The sequence below is a fragment of the Coptis chinensis genome, chromosome 7, assembly GCF_015680905.1.
Source record: "Coptis chinensis isolate HL-2020 chromosome 7, ASM1568090v1, whole genome shotgun sequence".
NCBI classification, from domain to species: Eukaryota; Viridiplantae; Streptophyta; class Magnoliopsida; order Ranunculales; family Ranunculaceae; genus Coptis; species Coptis chinensis.
In genome coordinates, this window is record NC_141462.1 from 18174901 (window position 1) to 18196765 (window position 21865).

Here is a 21865-nt window from a genome sequence, read left to right on the forward strand (position 1 = left end):
TAGGGGCTTGCGCCTCCCTTCCCCACCACCTAATGGTGTAGGGCGATTACTAACAACTCTTGAGTATTTAACATGTACTGGGGAAAATCATGGTTGATCGAACAAAAAAGCGGCATGAAAAGTAATAGAAGCGGTGGTTTTTCAAGAATCAAACGTGGTGCGTGTATGTGTCTAGATCGAGAAACAATACGAATAACCACTCACAATAAGATTAATCTTTGGAGAAAAAGAGCAGAAAGCGAAATATGAACAGAACAGTCTTTGGACGATAAAGATAACTTTGTGTCCATATAACGGGGAAAAACCAAAATGAACTACTCACCTTATGTGTTAACAAAGAACGAAAATATCAACTAAAAATAATGAAAGATCCAATCCCAGCTAGCTCGCGAAATCCGTGTTCTTCTCCATTTGTTGGCTTTGTGTGTGTTGTGTGAGGTTTTTCCAGAAAAAACAAGTTCCTACGAAGACAACCTATATTCTCCTTAACTTCCAAATTACTAAATATTCTTATATCCTAACTATGGAAATATTATTTCTATTAAAAGGATTATATATGTGTTACTTAGGTTAATAACTTGTTTCCTTTTTATTTAAAGCTTTCCAAAAATTAAAGATAAATTACCCACATTCAAAATTCAAATACTAGTTTCATTTATTAACATTATTCGAAATTATTATTTGGTATTTCACACGCTAGCACGTTGACCAGAAAATACAGTCAAATACAAAAATATTAAATATTGTTACGCAGATAATGTAAATATAAAATAGGGGTCTTACAATACGTTTGTTTCAAATTAATCTATTCAAGTTAAATGTGATGTAAAGTAGGGTTATATTTGTCAAATAACCATCTATAAGATGTCATGTATTTGTTTTTTCTATTTTTACAAGTGGTAATAAGAAGAACTTAAAATGAAAAACAAACCACTTTATAAGACCATCTTATAAGACCCTCTTATAACACATGGTCTTATAAGACCCTCTTATAACTTAACCCAAAAAAACAAATAGCCCCTTAGTTAAACGTGTCAAGTCTACTAGTTTGAGATCTCACAAAACTAGATCTCTGCCAAAATTTTATCCCCGGAAACTTTATCACGAACTATCCAAGGATGCCTACTCTCTGACTTATCGGGCTATGTATGAGTCGAATTCAAAACCTCCTCAATAGATAGAACTGATCTCACTAGTCAGGAATTTTGTTTTTTGGTAAGTAATAAGTATGAGGGAGAGGCAAGTCTTCCGATTGCAATGATACGACGAGTACTCATGAATCATATGATAAGATAGGATAAGATAGGATAGTAATCATAACTACATCATGAAACCTTCAGATAACCTGGAGCTCTCCTGCGGCTGCAGTGTCTCTTCCCCCCTTTTTTTCTCTTAACTTCAAAATTCAAATTTAAAGCTTTATTTGTTCTCCTATATCTAACTTCTCTTTTTAATATTCTATCTATCCTCTCTTATTAAGTTGATCTAGCTGATAAGGAAAGCTGTCCAGGGGTCTCTTCCTCTCCCTCCCCCCCCCCTATCTGGCTTGACTTGAATACATGGATCTCTTAAGTGGAGATCACTCTATTGGAGATGAGTCAGGAGACTCACCCAAATCAAAGATTGAACAACTACAAGCTGATATGAAAAATCTGCTCTGCTCTAATAAGAAGCGTGTGGTTGACATTGGTTGCAAGAATAGGGACGAAAGTTCGGATGGGAATACCACATTGCTGGGAAAGTTGTATGCAGTGGCGGAGCCAGGAATGTAAGTGAGGGTGAGCCACCCATAAACCAAGCATAAAAAAAAAAAAAAAAAAAAAAAACTAAAAATTCAAACCCGATCACAAAACAAGTATATTTCGAATATAAAAAAAATCATATAAAATAATTGCAATAAATGTAATATAAAAAAAATAAGAAAAGAAAAAATAATTCAATCTAAACAAATATTTATTCATAGTTGTCCTCGGTGCCCTTCTTTTTTGTCACCACACTACTACAAAAATGCACATTAGCCACGGTTGGTCATTTGGTATATACCACTGTTTCCCTAATAACAGTGGTTTATACTCATTTACCACGGTACAAAACAATTTCCTAGTTTTGGAACAAGTAAATACCACTGATGTTGTAAAACAGTGAGATATAATACACCATATACCACGGTGGTATCAAATATGTTTTTGTATTCGTATACCCCACTGTTTCCTTGAAAACAGTGGTTTATATTTTGGGCAAAATTACACCTACCGTGGATAAAGCAGATTTAGAGAAAAAAAAATCAGAATAAGAAAAAAGAAAAGAAACCCACTTCTCCCACTCGCACTAGAACTCTTTGTTCCACTTCTTTCTCTCCTTAGTTTATGTCCCCAGGGTTCGTAAGTTTCTTATAAAAAAAACAGAAAAAGGGTTCACAAGTTGAGAGAAATCAATCGTCAACCGTAAGGTTTCGCGCTTTTTAAGTGTAAGTAGGTTCCTCTCAAACCTGTGTTGACTAATCACTCTTCGTGTAAGTAGGTTTTGTAATTCTTGAATTCGTTTTCTAGGGTTTATAAATTTCTTGTTGATTGAGTTTTAAATTTTATTGTTTTACCAGCCTATATCACCGTCATCATGGGGACTAAGCGATTGACACCGTATCTGGCGGGGTCTTTGATCTTGTCCATTTGCTTGTATTTTGTAGGTACCAAGTGGCACATTGAAGGTATTTCTATCTTGCAATGGCTTTTCGGTGATGTTATTTAGCATAACCGCTCTTACGTTTCCGGAACTCATTGGGATTTGAGTATGCAGGTGGCAAACTTCTTTTAGAGTTGAACCGAAGTTTTGCGACACGGTGGTTACTTCATGTGGTATGCTACTCTAGTATATACGTCGGTGAAGATGTTGAAATCTGGACAGGTATATTACGTTACTAGTTGTCTGTTTTGAATAGGGAATTGATAGATCGCTAACTCTGTTATGCAAAATTGATGCAGCCATGTCTGCACTAATGAAGATGTGTTGGGAACTAGTAGTGATTAAAAATGATACAGTAAACCAAGTAGGTGCTTCTATATTAAGGAAACCCACTTCAAATGATGCTTCCAGACCTGCTCAGGCTGGAGCCTGGGGCATTGGGCTAGCCTTGTTTTTTCAATTTTTCCCCAGCCTATACTATTTGAAAGAAATCTTGGTATCCTACTTAGGTGGATATATTTGTTGTCTCCTGATATTCAATCAATTCGGGATTTTTCATTATCACTTTTAAAAACATGCTTGATAATTGACATGCTCTTCTTTCCTCTCTAATTCTACTAATAATTGTTTGTTTAATGTGAGATATGTAGAGATGGACAATCATAAGGAAGCATCAGGCTAGCTTGAATTCAGGTGGGGGCCGGGTAATCCGGCAAATCCACGACTTCTTCATCAAATGACTTACCTTCGGTAAGGCGAGTTTCACATGCACTTAATATGCCTTCGGCTGCATGTTCTGTAAGTATGTTACAAATGTTTTCTATTGTTCCATAGACTCAGCCAAATTCCACTACTACACAACCCCCACACACACACACACACACACAAAAAAAAAGAGAGACAATTTTAACGACGTATGCGGGACTAACATACTTGATACTATACATTCGGTTTAATGCCCAATGAATTATATGTACAAGATTCTACCCATTAATCTATATCGATGCACTCTAAATTTCATATGTTTATGACAAAATAAGGAAAAAAACTGTTTTTCACTTTTTCCGCCACCACACAATACCCAAGACCCGTTGTTGAATGCAAAAAGCCGATAATGGTGTTTGCTAAACAAAAGGGTCTTTTGATTTCTAGTTCATCCAACATGCTAATGATGTAGGTGCGTCCGTCTTTGGGAATTCCATCAAGTTCAGCTTTAGTTCCTTCGTTCACGAAGATATTTCACTGGATCTCGATACAACAAGCTCCCTCATAATAAAGTAACATCAAACACAACACCAAACCTAAAATAAATGTGGGGAAAGGACCACCAACCGAAGTCCTCTTTGGCTCCAAATCCTATGATACTGATTAACCGCACTAGCGTCGGTGCTCGCATTGCCCTTCTTCACTGCGGCTTCGCAGCTTCACCGCAAAAGCCGCACAATCAAAAGTGCTCTCCATATAAGACACGGACTAGGTTCCCACGATCAAAACGTCATTTGCGCGCTACTAGCCTTGCGGGTTCTCGCCCTAATGTACACTACATTCGACTGGTCGCCCTATCGTCAAGACTACTATATTGTAGCCGGGGCCAAGTATCCAACAACAACCGGGTGGTCGGCAAAGAGCATGGGATTCCCACAAGACCTCGGTTGGTGGCAAGTTCAGTCCTCTTAGCACCTCATCATCTAATTGTATGTCTCAACAAGTGATGCCAGTGTCGTCTTCTTCTACTGCTTTATCTGGGGTGGATGAAGGTAAGAGCCCAAATGCTATCGTAGCATCCAAGGAAGGTGCTAAATCTGATGTAGAGATGAAAGATGTTGGTGCTGCGCAAATGTTCCCCAATGAGTTTGGCCCTAGCCAAACAGAAATTTCAAATCTCGAGGGTACTACGAGAAAATCGGACAACTCTCGTGGAGAGTCTGAATCATTCACAAAAGGTGGGTGCTGGTGAAAATAAACAATTACCTCGAAATGAATTTTCTATACTCCTTTGACTTTTATGGTTTCATATTAGTTGTTATCATGTTGATGTCGCAAATAGTATGCATTGTATACTCACTTTCTTTGTTGGCGTTTAATGGCTTTGAGGAGGACATTAAATCCCAAAGCAGCCCAACCTCCATCAACACCCAAGTTAAGGTACAACAATGCAAATAAGAAAACAGGGGAGATTAAGCGCGGTATGTAAGTATTTTATTTACACGTGATATATAACTCAAATGTTACATTGTCCTAAGATTTTACACTTTAGATTGTGGAAACAAAAAATAAGTAAACAAATGTCAAAGCCGTCATGGGGGCAAACAATTGATTTAGGGCCGGTAAATTGTAGTTTACACATTATATATTATTAAAATGTCTGCTTGTGCTTATATTTCTTTAGCATTCTATTATTTTATGGTATTCTTCGTTATTAAGTTATTATTTTATGGTATTGATCGTGTAGATGACACTTAACACTCAAAGATACCTATGCACAAGATGAACTTGATGTTGTTCGACTTGAAATTCTGAAGTTCATCTAATGGAATGTTCGAGTCGGTCATAGTGTCTTAACTAGGTTTGGACCCTTCTAGTTAAGGTTTGGGGATTGATCTCAACATTTGTATTTTTCATTGTAAAACTCATTTGATGTATAGGTGGAACAAATATATTACTCCTTTGATATTTTAGAACGAAGAACAAGTTGGTCATTATTATTTTTTTATTGACGCGAAAATTATCATATTCTTTTAGCAATTCACTGTTGTATGGTCTAAATTTGTTTATTTTGTTTGTTGCACGATGAATATATTGTCTGAGCAATGTGTTTTTTAAGTTAGTGTGGATTGAGTGAAAATATATGCCGGTTGAAATTAAATAATCAGGGGATTTTTTTTTTTTTTTTTTTTAAAAAAGTATAAACCACGGTTGTGTAAGAACAGTGGTTTAAGGGGATTATATAAGCCACGGTTTGAATCAAACAGTGGTAACGGTTGACATCACACACAGCGTACGTAAAGACTATTAACCACGGTTTCTGATATCATAATACCTCGGTTTTTTCAAAAACCGTGGTAAATAGAGGATACTTAATACCACGGTTCTGTTAGAAGTATTTGTCACGGTGGTTGTTACCACGGTATAAAAACAATGGCTAAAGGCTTTTTACCACTATAAATAACAGTGGTATATGAGCTTTTCTGTAGTAGTGTCATTCTTTATCTTTTGGAAGCGTTGTAAGATCAACTCGGTATCAATGCTATCAAAAACTTCTTTTTCAATGTATGTTATTAAATAATCATTCAACCATTCATTCGCCATCCGCCATCCGATTGCGCAGTCGATTTTTTATGATATTCATAGCAGAAAATGCCCTCTCCACAGTAGCAGTAGCAACAGGTAAAATCAGCGCCAACTTAATCAACAAATACACAAGTGGGTATATAATGTCTTTCTTTGTCTCAACCATTATTTAGGCTAGGCTGCTAATTCCGTTTACTTTACCAAACTTAGTATCGGAACGCACATCAATGATATAATTCTCAAGCTGATCCGCTAATTCCATCTGATCTATCTCTGAAAAATCATCAGGATAAAGTCGAGCAAAATGGCTCAATTTTTGTTTATCGAAAGCAGCAAACGACTCACAAGGATCAAGACATGCCATGCAAAGAAGTAATTATGTGTTTGCTTCATTAAACCGATCGTTTAACTCTTGAAGTTGCAAATCAATACAGTGAAATAATAATCCAACACGATAGTAATGTAAATTGGTGCTTCCTTCCGCTCTTTGTCGAGACCTCCCTCGAGCCACATACCTCTCTTCCATATTTGGAACAACCACATCATGTTTGGCACATAGTGAAGAAACTTCAATCAGGAGACTATCCCACCCATCATCTCTCATCGTCTGTAAGCGTACCTTTGTTATTTTAACAAGAGACATAGCATTGACAATGTCTTGGTTTTCACGCTGCAAAGCCTTTGACAAATCATTGCTAATTCCTAGTATCGTTTTCATCAAATGCAAATTTAAGATAAATTCAAAAGACTGCACTGAACTCAATAATATGTAAGCCTCACCTCTTTGTTCCAAGCTTGAACCATCTTCCGCTATATTATCAAGCACATCAAGTACTGAACCATAACCATTTATCATGCCAAGAAGTGTATAATAGTGTGAGCCCCATCGAGTGTCACCAGATCGTTTAAGACTAGTCTCTTGATTCAACCCTTTACCACTTGAAATTTCTCCGCTTTGTAAGGATGCAACAACTCTAGCCTTCATTGCCCGCAGAACATATCTAAATCACTTTACATGATGCTCCAACAGTATTTACCACATTAGAGAGAACACTAAAAAGGTTAGCAATTGACTCATAGTTCTTTGCAACTGATACAAGGGCTAACTTAAGCTGATGAGTGAAACAATGAACATAAAATGCAGACTCATTCTCTTTCATTATAAGTGTTTTTAGGCCATTCAAATCACCTTGCATATTGATGGCCCCATCATACCCTTGTCCACGCAGTCTAAATATGCTTAACCCATGCTTAGAGAACAACTCATCAATTGTCTTTTTAAGTGTTACTGCACTAGTTTCTTTAACATGCACAACTCCAAAAAATCTCTCAATCACGCAACCTTTCTTGTCGACATAACGCAAAACAATTGCCATTTGCTCTTTAATTGATATATCACGTGCTTCATCGACTAAAATAGCAAACAATGAATTTCTATAATCCTTTAAAATAGCATTTGTAGTTTCCACAGCAGCTGCATTCACAATCTCTTTTTGTATATCAAGCGAGGTCAATTTCCGATTTTTAGAAGCATTATCAAGAACGTTCTTAATGATTTCGTTATGATCTTTCAAAAGTCGTATAAGTTCAAGAAAATTGCCTTTATTGATCGACTCCTCTGATTCATCATGGCCACGGAAAGCTAAACCTTGTCTCAAAAGAAACCTAATACAATTAGTTATTGCAGTTAGATGTATTCGATAATCCCTTCGAATTTGGTCAGATTGTCTCTCAAGAAATGTTTCGATATGCTGCTCTTGATTTAGCAATGCCCGTGTTGCCTTGTAAGCAATATTATGAGCACTATTTGGTCCTCCAACATGCTCTTTTAATTTGGTTTTCCTTTCCCAATTAGTAAACCCCTTGTAAGAAAAAACATCTCCACCTCCTTGTGCCCCCTGATCAGATTTAAAGAGATAACAATAGTAACAAAATGCGGCATCTTTGTGAATACTATATTCCAACCAACTAAACTCTCCATACCACTCTTTCCGAAAGCGACGGATCCTCTTGCCTATTGTCCTTAGAGGAAAAGTATGATTAGGCTGGCAAGGATCCCTAAGCAAATATGTTCTTCTCACTGAGTCACAATCATTAGGATGATAATCTGAAATCTTGTTCCTCAATCCAGGGTCTCCCGGAAGACTAGACAAGTCAAGTTCTTCACGATTTCTATGTTGAACCCGCTTTGACGTAGGTTGTTCAACACCACCATCCACAATTTCTTGGTGAATTCACTTTGAAGAGGATCCTACTTCAACACTAACAACATGATATGTGTTACTAGTTGGTTGAGCGGGCAACGACTTTTCTTTGATCAAATACTTTAGCACAGCTATTTAAACAATTAAAATAAACCACCAATCAATTTAATTGAAATTGTACGAATTAAAATAAACCACAAATAATGTTCACAAAATAAAATAATAATCACAAACATATAAAAATCTAAATAATATGGTTTAGGAATCAGTACAAAAAAACGACAAAAAATTAAATAATATAAGGGTTACCTAGTTACCTCTACAAAACCGGTAGATGTAAAGTTGTTTGTTTGGGTAGAAAAGTAGAAGACTTAAATTTTAATATAGGGTAATAGAGAATAGAGGAGAAGAGAAGTAGAGTAGGTGAGGGGGGGTTCTTTCTATTTTTTTTAATAGATACAAGATGATTTCTGATTGGGTTTATATATGGGTGGATAAATACGAGATAAAGAGGAACACAAGTACTATTGGGTTTTCTATTTGCTTTTTTGGTACTATTTGCTTTAATCGAGTCAAATTTGTACATCAAGTACATCACATGACATCAGCACATTCCTTTTGTTTCCTTTCTCATGAGCACATGCCGCACTTTTCTTTTTCTTTTTTTTGTCTCTTACCAGTTACCACTTAGCACTTGCGGGCAGTTGCGCCATAACTAATAGTTTTTTTTTTGTTTGGGTCAAGGTGAGGATACGCCAGGGTGTATGCTGGGCTCCGCCACTGGTTGTATGGGGGTAAACACATATCTCTACCAGACCTTGCGGATGAGCTGCACATGAGTTGGCAAACGAGAGGCAGTACAAAGATAGAGTCTCTTTCCAAAGGATTCTATAAGCTGGTTTTTGAGAATGCTGAGGAATATGAACATGTTAGGAAAAATGGACCTTGGTTGATACAAGGGTTTATCATATCTATACAAAAGTGGAAGAATATAGAAAGATTAGAGGAAGAGAAGAAGTTCGATATGATAGATTTCTGGGTTCAAATTTATGAACTTCCGAGCAACAGGATTAATGATGAGAATGTTCATAAGGTTGGGCTAAGTCTGGGTAAAGTAAAGGATGTGGATCTCTTGTGCTCATCAGAATTCAAAAAACCAGTGGCAAGGGTTAGACCTTCTAACGGAATTGGGAGAAGTTTTTCCAATATCTTTTAAATATGAGAAACTTGATATTTTCTGTTATTTCTGTGGGTGTATTGGGCATGATATACACTACTGTCATCAACGTGAAAAATTCAGCTTGGACTTGAGGAAGTATGGAGGCTCTCCCAGGGACATCAAGAACAACTTTTCTTTTATGCTGAGAGCAAATGTTTTCTTTAATAGTGCTGCTAGCTCATGTCCTGTGTCAGTAACGATTTCCAGTACACCATAGAAACCAAGGTTTGATCAGATTCCAGCCAGGAATAGAGTCACCGGCGAAAAGGAACAGGCATGGGGCTGGGCTGCTGACAACACCACCAAGGAATGCACACGGAGTTGTTGCCTCTGACGTCAGACCTATGGTCACTGAGGAGAGAGAGTCTTTGTTGGCCAAGGTCAGAACGGATACTTCTTAACATACGACTGTTGGGTCAATAACCGTTGGCACCTCTAGCTTAGTGGGCCCAAATTCCTCTACGGCTAGTTTAAGGCCTGGACTCTTGGCCCAAGCCCAAGAGGAACAAGGCCTCTCTTCTGGACTTTTGCTTGGACCTGGATAACGTGAAAGGGCTTTAGTTGTCTGGGGCCCAGATAAGAATAACTCGAATATGGATCTGGATGTGGACTTGGGTAAAGCCTCTGGTGAGGATGACTCTGTCCAGATCCAAAACTCCTCTCAAGTCTCTAGAAGGATCAAGGCTATGAAAGAGGTGGGTTGTGCATCTGTTAAGCTAGGGGACATCGCGTTGGAGGGTGCCATCTTGGGGATACGAAAAGATCTAGGGGGTGATTATGCCTCGCTGTATAACAGTTTCTCTCCCCTTTCCAAGGCAATTATTTCCCTTTTTGAAAAAAACGAGACAGATAGGACTAAGCACGCCTCTTTACCGCCTAGATCTGTTAATCCTAATTTTCATTTCATTAGATTACCAACACGTGGCAGGGGTTTCAAAATGATGGCTTCTCGAGGTCCTAAAAGGTGTTCTATCTCCATAAGCATTAGAAAAGCTCATGTTAGTGTGGGAAAGAAAAGAAAACTGGTAACAAGTGTTGGAAACAATATAGGAAATATGGGTGATAATGGGTGGGAAAGGAGTAGTAAAAGATTGGCTGAACAGAAATCAAAGAAGGCAAAGCAAGATGCTGATGATCTGCAAACTAAGAGACTGGGACATTTGCTTATTCCAAAAGATTCCCCTATCATCATTGTCTCTAGTGACTCTTTGGATTCGAGTGAACCATCAAACTCAAACCACTCTCTGGAGTCGAGTGTTCCCTCAGAAGTCTCTGGCCCAGATATACCTGAAGAGGAGATACTTTCGGATGCTTTCTCAGATGAAGAAGACGAAGCTCCATCTGATGGGTCTGATCAAGATTTGGTGGTGTACAAATACAGAACAGGAGGAGGTCTCAGTAGGAACTGCTCCATTGGATTTGGTTCAAGGTAGTCAAGATGGTTTGGGCTATGACTCTGAGGATAGCATTACTCAGCCTCAGCCTCTAGCCATGGATGACTCAACTGTGACGAGGTGTCCTTATCCTAAACTCAAGCAGCAGAACATTGGAGAATGCTCAACAGTTCCAACAGGTTCTAATAGTGGCTACTATGGTGATAAGAGTTTGAATGATGCAAGTGGTGAGTCAAATAGCAGTGGAGGTCTGTGTGGTCCTCCTCCAGGGTTCGCGGTGGCTGTCCCCAAACAGCCGCCTCTTCAGAAATGATACACGCCTGGAATTACTCGGGAATAGGTTCCTCCACGACAATTCAAAATCTGAAGGATCTAGTGAGGCAACACCAACCTGATATCATTTGTCTGTCAGAAACAAAAGTGGGGGAAAGTAGAATCAGTATGTTAAGTAAGGTAATCAAGTATGATAATTTTTTTTGTGTACCGGCTTCTATACTCCGAGGTGGGCTGGCTCTTTTCTGGAAAATGGGAGTCAATATGGAAGTGCTGGGAGCTACTGCAAACCAAATAACAGGTAAACTTTCAGAGTATCATAGTCTTACTCCTTGGTTTTTCAGTTTTGTGTATGGTGAATCTAATGCTAATCTTAGACATAGGTTTTGGACTGAACTAAGAGAAAGTGTACCTTTTATACCTGGCCCTTGGATTTGATCTGGAGATTTTAATGCAATAAGATCTCTGGATGAAAAAGTAGGGGGCAAGTATATTTTTACGAATTACATGTTAGAGTTTAATAATTTGATAAATGACCTGGGTCTGATTGATCTGGGTTATAAATGCCCTAAGTTTACTTGGAACAACAACAGAAAGGTGAAAGATAACATCCTTGAAAGGCTTGATCGTGCCCTAGCCACTGCTGATTGGATGGATCTTTTTCCCAGTATGGTGGTTAAAAATATGGTTAATGCCACCTCTGATCATTTATCCTTATTGATTGATCTCAAGCCTGTGGTGGAACATGCCGATAGGCCCTTATATTCTATGAGATGTGGCTTAGGGATGATTCATGTGAGCCTGTTGTTAACAAGGCCTAGAATGAGATTACTCATGATCTGCCTAACTGGAAAGTTGTACACATGCTAAAGAATACTGAGAAATGTCTTAAAACTTGGAATAATAAGGTGTTTGGCAATATTTTTAGTAATATTAAGAGAATCCAAAAAGACCTAGATAGAATTCTTCAGAAAGCTTTCACTCCTAATAATCATGAGAAAGCTAAGCAGCTTAAAGCCAATTTGTTTGTTTAGTATGATAAAGAGGAAGTATTATGGAAACAGAAGTCTAACCAGCACTGGATTAAAGCTGGAGGGAAGAACAATAAGTTCTTTCATTTGTCTACTGTTTACAGAAGAAGGAAAAATAATCTTAATAAGATTAAGAATAATGAGGGTTTTTGGAAAGAGGGCAGACAGGAGGTGGGTCTAGCTGTTAAAGAGTACTTTGATGATATCTATGCTTCTGATAATCCTGCTTATAATGATAATATCATTAACATGTTCTCCCCTTGCATTACTGATAGGGAGAATGAGATTCTCACTGCTTGCCCCACTGGGGATGATATCTGGCATGTGGTCAAAAAGATGAGGGCCCTAAAAGCCCCAGGACCTGATGGTTTTCAAGGCACTTTCTATCAGCAATGCTGGGATGTCATTGGTTCCTCTATTATTGATTGTGTTAGGAATTTTTTTATCCAAGGTTGTATGAACCCTAGTTTTAATTAAACATTTATTGCCTTAATACCTAAAATCTCAAATTATTATCACATGTCTAAGTTTAGACCTATTAGTTTATGTAATTTCTGCTATAAGATTATTGTTAAGATTCTGGCTAACAGGCTTAAGGCTCATATAAGATTGTCTCTTCTTTTCAAGGAGCTTTCATAAAAGGTAGAAGTATATGGGATAATATTGGTCTTGCTAGTGAGATCTTCCATAACATGAAGCAGATGAAAACTAAAAAAGGTTTTGTAGCTCTTAAGATGGATATGGCTAAAGCCTATGATAGAGTTGAGTGGTCCCTTATAGATAATATTTTTCATAAGTTTGGTTTTAGTGCAAAGTGGAGACTTCTCATCTCCCAGTGCATCTCTACTGTTTCTTATAGAGTGATGTTGAATGTCTCTCCCCTGGAGAGTTTCAATCCTGATAGAGGCCTTAGATAAGGAGATCCTCTCTCCCCTTACCTTTTTATTCTGGTGTCTGAAGCCTTATCCAGAATGATAGCAAAGGCTGAGAGCAAGGGGGAGATCCATGGCATTAAGATAAGAAGGAATGCTCCCCCCATCACTCATCTCATTTATGCTGATGATCTGATCTTGTTCACTAAAGCTAACTTGGCTGAAAGTGGAAAGATGCAGAGCATCCTTGAGGAATACTACGAAGCTTCTGGACAAACGATTAACTATGATAAGTCCAGTATTTTCTGCAATAAAAATGTTCATAACATGCATAGTAAGATTTTGAAAAGATTTTGGAAAATGAGACTCTTTGATAAAAAAGATAAGTATATGGGGGTTCCCATTGTTCTTTCCCATAAGAAGAAAGAGGACTTTGATTACCTTGTTGATAAAGTGCATGATAAGATTAAGGGGTGGAGAGCAAAAGTCATTGCCCAAGATGGGAGGACTACCCTCATACAAGCTGTAGCTCAGGTAACACCCTTTTTTGCTATGGCCACTTACAAGCTCCCTCGATCCACTTGTTAGAAGATGGATAGAGCTTGTAGACAATTCTGGTGGCATGGTAGAGAGGATAGCAAAAGCATCCACACCATTGGGTGGGATGGTATATGTAAACCCAAGGCCTTGGGAGGCCTAGGGATAAGGAAAGCAGGTGATATGAATAAGGCCATGCTGGCAAAGCTGGCCTGGAAAGCTATCAAGGATAGCACCTCTATATGGGCTAAAACTTTCTTAACTGCTTATGGGAAGAACTGGTTTGATATCAAAGTTAATCCCCCTCCTAAGACCTCTTGGTTATGGAAAGGAATACATAAAACTGCCAAGGAAATTGTGCTAGGGTTAATATGGAGCATTGGAAAGGGGGACAAGGTTAATGCCATGAAACAGCCTTGGATCCTCCTTAATGATGCCCCTATTACTCTGGGGGAGATATTACCTGGCAGACCAGACCTTAAAACTCTTAGAGTGAAGGACTTAATGCTTGGGGATGGCACTGGATGGGACTACAATAAGGTTGAGAGTCTGTTCCCACCAACAATAGCTAACCTTGTGAAACAAGTGGTGATCAGACCCTTTAATATGACAAGTGATGCAGTCAGATGGGGGGGAACCAGGAATGGTATGCTCTCTGTCAAGTCTGCCTATAATTATTTGAAAAAAGCAAACCAGCAAGGGGGCACTTCCTCTTTTAACTATAAGACTATTAAGATTCTCTGGAAAACAAACTTGCCAGCCAACACCCATCTTTTTCTTTGGAAAATGTATATGAGCATTCTCCCAACTGGAGATTTGTTGGTTAGAAATAACCTTAAAGGGGACTTTACTTGTCCCTTTTGCTGGATTGCCCCAGAAGATTCAAATCACATTTTCTTCCAATGTGAATGGATAAAGTTGGTCTGGTTTGTCTCTGAGTTGGGAGCTAGAGTAGAGGAAAGGGCAGACAAGTCAATCAGAGATTGGCTTGATGTTTTCTTAGAGTGGAGTAAGTCCAAAGACCCTGGTAATGCAGAAAAAGGTGTGCTATAGCCATCATCTTGCATGAGATATGGGAGATTAGGAACAAAGCAAAGTTCGAAAGCAAAGCTCCTAACAGAGATGGTCTCTTGAGGAGGGATTATGCTAAAAGGAATAGATGTCTCCAAGCTTTTAGTGAGAATCAGGGAGTGAACTTTTCTAACTCAACTAATAATGTTTTAAGCCCAGCTGTGAACTATAAGTCAATCTTCCCATTGATTGAAGTAAACACTATTGTCTTAAGATTTGATGCTGCTTTCTCCAGGGAAACAAGGGCTACTGCTGTAGGAGCCTTGGCTTGGGATGGGGATGGCAACTTGGTGGGAGCAGCTATTAGGAGGTTTGAAGCTAGAAATGTTGAGGAGGCAGAGATGGTGGCACTGGAAGTTGCTGCAAAGTTAGCAAGGAGCATAGGGGAACCTTTTGTTCTTTTTTAGGGTGGCAGTAAACAAGTGATTCAAAGTGTACAGAACTCTCAAGAGTTGATAGCTCAGAACTGGAAACAATAACCTGTCAGAAGTATGATTATGGGCTTATGTCAACCTTTTTCCTTTTGTAAGTTTAACTGGATTGGTCGTAGATCTAATGCAGAAGCTCATGAACTTGCTAAGTGGGCTTATCATAACCACGATGTGAGCCTTCTGCCTAAACACATTTTGCAAAGTAGCACTGTACCTTTGACGCTATAATGAATATAAGACATGTTTCTATCGAAAAAAAAAAGATAAGATAGGATAGTCATAGACTCTACTATAAAAGGTGACTTATTTGTTGCAAAGTTAGGTGGGGCTACAACGTGCAACCCCAAGTATGGAGTAGTATGGAGTAGGGGTGTGCATGGGTACCTAATTACCCAAAACCGAAACCCATGTTGGATCCTAAAATATTAGACCTATTAAAAGTGGGTCTTCAAGAACCAAACCGATAAATAACCGGAATCGTTAGAACTGAATAGTAAAAAACCGATGGGTATCCAAATCGAAACAGGAACCAATTATTATGATTTTGATATATAAAGTTTAGTATTATATTATGTTAACTAAAGGTAAATAAAAACATTATAATATATAGTTTTGTTTGTTAGGTGTAAAAGTCTACTATAAATACTAGCAAGATGCACGTGTTATGCACGCAATGTCAAACAAAACTTATCGAAGAGTGTAAAATTCCAATGTTTTAAATAGATTTAAGAGGCAACCTAAACCCTAATGTTTTATGTTATAGAATTCTCAAGGATTCAAAGTATGTTTGCTCCATGAATGAATGATTACTACCTACAAAACAATTTGGCGCAAAAAAATAGATGAGAAACAACTTTAAATTCAAGAAATATGCAGTTATCACTACACCACCATCTAATATGGCAGTGGAATAAATGTCTTCATACTGGGAAATTACTTGGTTGCAATATTCTAAAAATGTGCATAACACATTCAGATTTCTAAGCTCCTAAATAGTATGCATGCATTCAAGTGTTATATTGCTACACACACAGACAAAATATACAACTTGATTGAAGCAAATATCATATTCTACTCACTCAATCGATTGTGCATCATCAGGTCATGTGCATAAAGTAAATGACTAAATTTATGGGATATCTCCATAGCTTCGACCAAAGTATGTAAGCTTCATCATCGGTTCCTAAGGAGAGATGAGTTGTAAGACGGGTTGATGTTAGCGGAATTGGCCATGTTACTATATACTATGTGACTATTTACCAATGCATGAATCATCCTGATAAACAAAGAAAATGCCAAACTCCGACAGCATTAACATTAAGTGTAAATTATTAATATTCCATTGCAATGTTTTGGGTGCACCCATTGAATTGATATACCCAATTGTCATACTCCAACACCAATGCAAATGGCCAACATACCAAGTACTCAATTACTATGGAACTTAAGGTTCTCTCAATGGGCTTCCCACATTATTCTCGCCAACTCGCCAAGGATTGATTACCACGATTTAAAGTTGTGAAGTAACAGTGAGACACTAAACCACCATTGTGCTAAGCATTCAATTAAGCCCAAAAAATAAATAAATAAAGTTTACTCTCTGATAAATGAATCACTATTCTTGCACAAATCCACTCGCTCCAGGTTTGCATTATGATATAACCAACTACAACTCTTCTGCAAATATCAAAAACCCATCTCAATAAAACCATATATCCAATATATTAATAACATAAAAAAGAAGGGAATGTAACGCCCGTATTTAAAATACGTATTTATTTATTAATTAATTATTTATTTAAAATTTGCTGGATTGGATTTGGGATATGTGTGCTTGATTTCTGGGCCCGAGTCTGTGTTGGGCTTAGGTTTCAAACTTAGGTATATATACATATTTTTTCCAGAGAATAGGGTTTTTTAGATAAAAATAAAATAAAAATGGAGGCGGCTTGATTGCTAGAGTGTTGGAGCGCGACGATTCGGACTAGGGGAAAATTCGTGGAGCTTTTAATTAGGTGAGTAGTTATGTTTTTTCTTTTTATCGAAACTAGAGTTTTACGTCTACGAATAAAAACATTTAATGTCGAGTGTTTCCGATCAGTTTTTCTACTTAGTTATTTCTGTTGATATCTTTTAGTTTTATTGAACTGTTGAAACTCTGTGATGGAACTGTTGAAGCTTTATGCTTGGTAATGGCGGCGCGAGCCCAGAGGGTAGATTAGTTTAAACTTGAATACTGTTATGGTTGTCATTGTTTTGATTGATGGATGATTAGTTTAGTTGTAGCGGGTGTTGGAGTACTGGAGAGTGGGGAAGAACTGTTGAAGCTTTATGCTTGTTAATGCTGCGCGATACAAATCCAGATTTGGAGGAAGGGTACCGTCATAAATCATGTTGATTGTTTTGGTGGGTGATGTGGGTTTAGAATCGGTTGTTAGGGAGTTGTTCAAGCTTTGAAGGTGCGTCAATGGTGTCACACCCCGAATTTCGACAGAATTCGGAAAAACATTATTTGTTCCCGACTCTTCGATCTCCGAGGTGTGACGCACTCTCAACTCCCAAAAACCCATAAACAGTTTAAATAATGCGGATAATTAAAAACCAATAAAAATTTCGAATTAACAAAAGTCCTCTTCATTCCAAAAATTAACAAATGAAAATGCAAATAACCTTATCTCAATTGAAAATCTATATCACCTCAAAGGAAAACAAAGCCTATCTTGAAATGCGACGCTTCTTAAAACCACAAGCAAAGAACCAATCTTCTTTAACACTAAACCTGTCAAGACTTATCAACTATGTTCATTTAATGAACACACCCGATAAGCCAACATGCAAATCGGGTCAGCATTATAAAAATGCTGGTGTGAGTAGCTCTAAAATACAACATATATTTATACATATACATACACAACCCATAAGGCAGTTAGTTCCTCCACCGAGGCGCCTTAACTTTCCACGACTAATACAACATCCTTAAGTTCAATAACTAAGGCAGGTAGTTCCTCCACTGAGGCGCCTTAACTTCCCACTAACCACACCACAAACTATACTCATAATAAATAAGGCATGTAGTTCCTCCATCGAGGCTCCTTAGGTTCTAACTAAACAAATAACCAACCAAGCATATTATATACGTACCGCATTTCATGCTCAATAACATAGTGGGTCGTCTCTGCCCAAGTAATTAGTTTGACCCACCCTTATGCCAAACATATACAATCATCTGTCTAAAGATATATCATTAACCAACATATTACCATAATTATATTAATTAAGGTTTTCTTTGTGTGTCCCTAAAATCACGTCGTATCTATGTCTTACCTAGTTTCCCTGGCTACCACAATCGCTACCCAACGCCGAACATGTACATCCACATGCCTCCCCTTACATAATGAACCACCGTGTATGTGAACCCGAAATGCCGAGATGCGCACACCAGGTAACCCTCACACGAAAGCCATTATCTAAGTACTGCTACTATTCGGCATAAAATATCGCGCGTCTCGTTCTATTTTGCGAACGAAATAATCAAGCCACTATTCGCGGTCAAATACCTTATTGCACTATGCCACAATATTTAGAACTATCTTAATATATCTCATAACCATTCTCATTCTTTCACGTGCCGATATATTATTGCACTAAGCCATAATCCCGTGGGAAAATATCCACACATACTATACTATCTCATAGTAGCATCTCACATATAAAATAATGGAGTGTTTATACATTTATTTCTCCAAAACTATTGTCTTTAATACATATATCCCAACATATTATATAATGTCACAATATCAACGTCAAATCTTAATTAGATAATGACCGCCAAATTTATACAAGCTTCCACAACATTTTAGCATTTGATTTGTCCATACAAGTTACAACATAAAATGTAGCACAATTAAACAGATCCACAATCCACAATCAAAGCCCAATATATATATATATATATATATATATATATATATATATATATATATATATATATATATATATATATATATATATCGGTTTGTCTAGAGTGCCACTCTTATAGTGCCACCTTTATCTAACACTTCTCTGAACCGTCGGATCTCAAGATGAAATCATCATATCTAATTTCGATAAAACGCGAAATTTCAAATTATTTCGGAAACCTAAAAACAAAAAAATGCGAAATTTTTTATTATCTCTCATGGTCTTCTTCTCCACTCCCGAAATTTTCGAATCTACAAAAACTGAACCATCTCGAAATTCAACCCCCATTCAAGTGCCCGTGAAGAAGGATTCAAACAGTCTGGTTTCTCTCTCGATCTATTTTTTCTATCTCTCTCTTGAATTTCCAAGCCTTTTAAATTAAAACATCTCTCTAAATTAATTATTTATTTATTACACACAAATTCCACTCCCATTACTTATTTCTATTCAGAATTTTAAGTTCCAAATCTTGTTTCTGAGCCTACTTGATTAGATAATGAGCGAAGGCGGTGGATGACATATGAAGAACTGCGGCAATGTTGCTCTTCGGTATGTGTATGCTCTTCTTCTCGATATGGAACTCAATTTACTCTGTTTTACATTTTATATACTAATTTTCCAATATTTTTCTTTGTTGTAGCTTTGGAATAACTTGAGAAAACACAATGGAGAGCGTTATGCATATTCAAGTCATTCACAAAGTGTTCTTGATTGTTTGCGAAACGAAATGAATGGGCCGAAATTGGTTGATCGTGGTCCCAAGGTATACAAACGAAAATCAATGTGAAACTTTCTATTTCTTTGGTGTTCAATGAAAAGTTATTTCTTTTGAAAGATATGGCCTGCAGTCAATAGTAATAGAATAGTGGTATTCCTAGTAGACAATTAACTATTAGAGCATAAACAATTGACTTCCCGATCAATTAAAAGCAAGAGGCCAACCAAGTAACACGAGATATTTATATATCCTAATATGTTATGGTACAAGTTCTTTCTAAGCATGAAAATCCGTTAGAAAATTTGTTGAATGGTGTCTTGTATTTTTCGATTTAATGGTGGAAGGAAGAAACGCAAGCCTAACTCTCGAGTCACCTCTAGTTGAAGCAGAGGAGATTGAATATGCCAAGGGGAGAACCACAAAGGAGCTAGAAAGTAAAATTGTTGGGTCACATTGAGAGAAGACTTCCTAAAGGCAAGAGGAAAGCCGAAAGCAATCGATTAGTAATCGCAAGGAAAAGGAGTAAGAGAGGCCGGGAAGGGGTGAAAAGCAAAATTTATTACGGATGAACTCATTGCCAATGTACACCCCGGAAGAGGGTATCCTTCTGCTGATGAGCCCTTTGGAACAATTGGGAAGCGTCTATCCAGCATCAATTAATGAGAATGCTAATGGTTTGGCCAGGTATGCCATCATCTGTCAAGAAAATGGTTTCGTTCCAATCGTTGAGCCAGAGATCTTGGTTGATGGATCTCATGACATTGACCGTTGTCTTTGATGTGGTGAGTGAGTACTTGCTGCCTGTTACAAGGCATTGAATGACCACAAGGTTCTGCTCAAGGGAACTCTATTGAAGCCCAACATGGTGACTCAATGCCAAGAAGGTAGCCCCAGAGGTCATTCCTGAATACACAGTGTGTGCCTTGCACAAACAATGCCCAATTTGTTCTGCGGTGGTGTTCTTGTCGGTGTGAAGAATGAAGAGCAGGCCACAATTAACCTTAATGCAATGAACCAGCTCAAAGGAAAGAAGCCATGGTCACTCTCATTCTCCTTTGGACGTGCTCTCCTCCAGAGTACTCTCAAGGCATGGTCCGGAAAAGTGGAAAATGTGGAGAAAGTATGAGGGCTGCCTTCCTCGCAAGGTGTAAGGCAAACTCGAGAGGCCACCCTTGGTACCTACAAAGGGTGATGCAGCTGTTGGAGATGGTGCTTGAAGGCCTTCATGTCAAGGATTACAAATCTTGATGAAGTTTTGTGTTTTAGTATTTGCGATTTTATGAGTAGATCTGAGGGAAAAATTTGGAGATAAAGTCCGTCTTTAAGGCTTAATGTTTAGATCTTTTTCTTGCATAGTTGAGTGAGGCTGATTTAATAATTTTTGGGGGCATGTTTGTTGAGTTGAATGTTTCTCTCCAAGTGATTTGTCTTGTTTTAATGCTTTCTCGATGAATTTTATGTTTTGCTCTTTTTGAACCTCTTTATAGTGTATGTGTTATTTGTTGTATTTTTTCGCCATTTTCATTTGGATTAGGCTTCATGCTAATGTCAATGAGAGTTTAGGTGGTGTATACAACTCCCTATATTTTTCCCCGGATTCATCTTTGATTCTATTTGACATAACGATTGAATTTGGACTCTAATAGAGGATCTCATTCTTCAGCTAAAGAAACTCTACGACCATCACCGTCACTCTCTTTTTATAGCTCCCATTGTTACAAATCTTGGAGACTTCTTATGACTAGCGACAAAGCTTTGAAGCTCAATTCTTCCACCCGAAGTCACACCAAAAAAAAAAAAGAAGTTTAATAAGAAGGATTAGCACAACGGTTGTAACCATTGGGATTGTGAGAGAGTAATCATTAGCCGAACTCGAAAGACACATCGACTACCCAATGGAGTCGAAGAAGCCGCCCATGGACTAAAAGCTGCACCGGATCATTACGACCATCTTGCCACCCCATCGGTTCAAAGGTCCATGAAATTTCACCTTGCCATGACATATCATCATTGCTACCCAAATGGAGTGATTGGAGATGGATGGTATCGCCCACCTGGAATACCTCCGGCTTTTCTTGAATAGCAAGACACGAAAACTCCCAAAGCCCCCACAAAATATCCTGATGCCATGCCAATATAAAACCAACTCATTTTGAGATCATCACCTTAATTTTTGTTCCGT

The 21865-nt window shown here is 37.9% G+C and overlaps 2 protein-coding genes and 1 pseudogene across 2 annotated transcripts; 1 reads left to right on the forward strand and 2 right to left on the reverse strand.

The window, feature by feature from the left end:
- Positions 1-6349: 6349 nt before the first annotated feature.
- On the reverse strand, positions 6350-6958 carry LOC147486395 (uncharacterized). The gene has a single exon (XM_086573723.1). The coding sequence runs from the start codon at positions 6956-6958 to the stop codon at positions 6350-6352; it is 609 nt and encodes a 202-aa protein (XP_086429849.1).
- Positions 6959-6974: 16 nt separating this feature from the next.
- LOC147486396 (uncharacterized) lies at positions 6975-9105 on the reverse strand. Its single transcript, XM_086573724.1, has 2 exons — positions 8995-9105; positions 6975-7871 (listed from the first exon to the last, which is right to left on the reverse strand). The coding sequence occupies exons 1-2, from the start codon at positions 9103-9105 to the stop codon at positions 6975-6977; spliced, it is 1008 nt and encodes a 335-aa protein (XP_086429850.1).
- A 6307-nt stretch (positions 9106-15412) lies between these two features.
- LOC147486397 (fructose-bisphosphate aldolase 1, cytoplasmic pseudogene) lies at positions 15413-20931 on the forward strand (annotated as a pseudogene).
- Positions 20932-21865: the final 934 nt, after the last annotated feature.

Bases quoted from the DNA above. Each gene is read 5' to 3' on its own strand.
- LOC147486396 (XM_086573724.1), bottom strand. From the start codon at position 9,105: ATGTTCATATTCCTCAGCATTCTCAAAAACCAGCTTATAGAATCCTTT. The intron at 7,872-8,994 runs GTCTGGTAGAGA...AAATCTGATCAG, and splicing joins ATGTGCAGCTCATCCGCAAG to GGGGCACAAGGAGGTGGAGA.
- LOC147486395 (XM_086573723.1), bottom strand. From the start codon at position 6,958: ATGAAGGCTAGAGTTGTTGCATCCTTACAAAGCGGAGAAATTTCAAGT.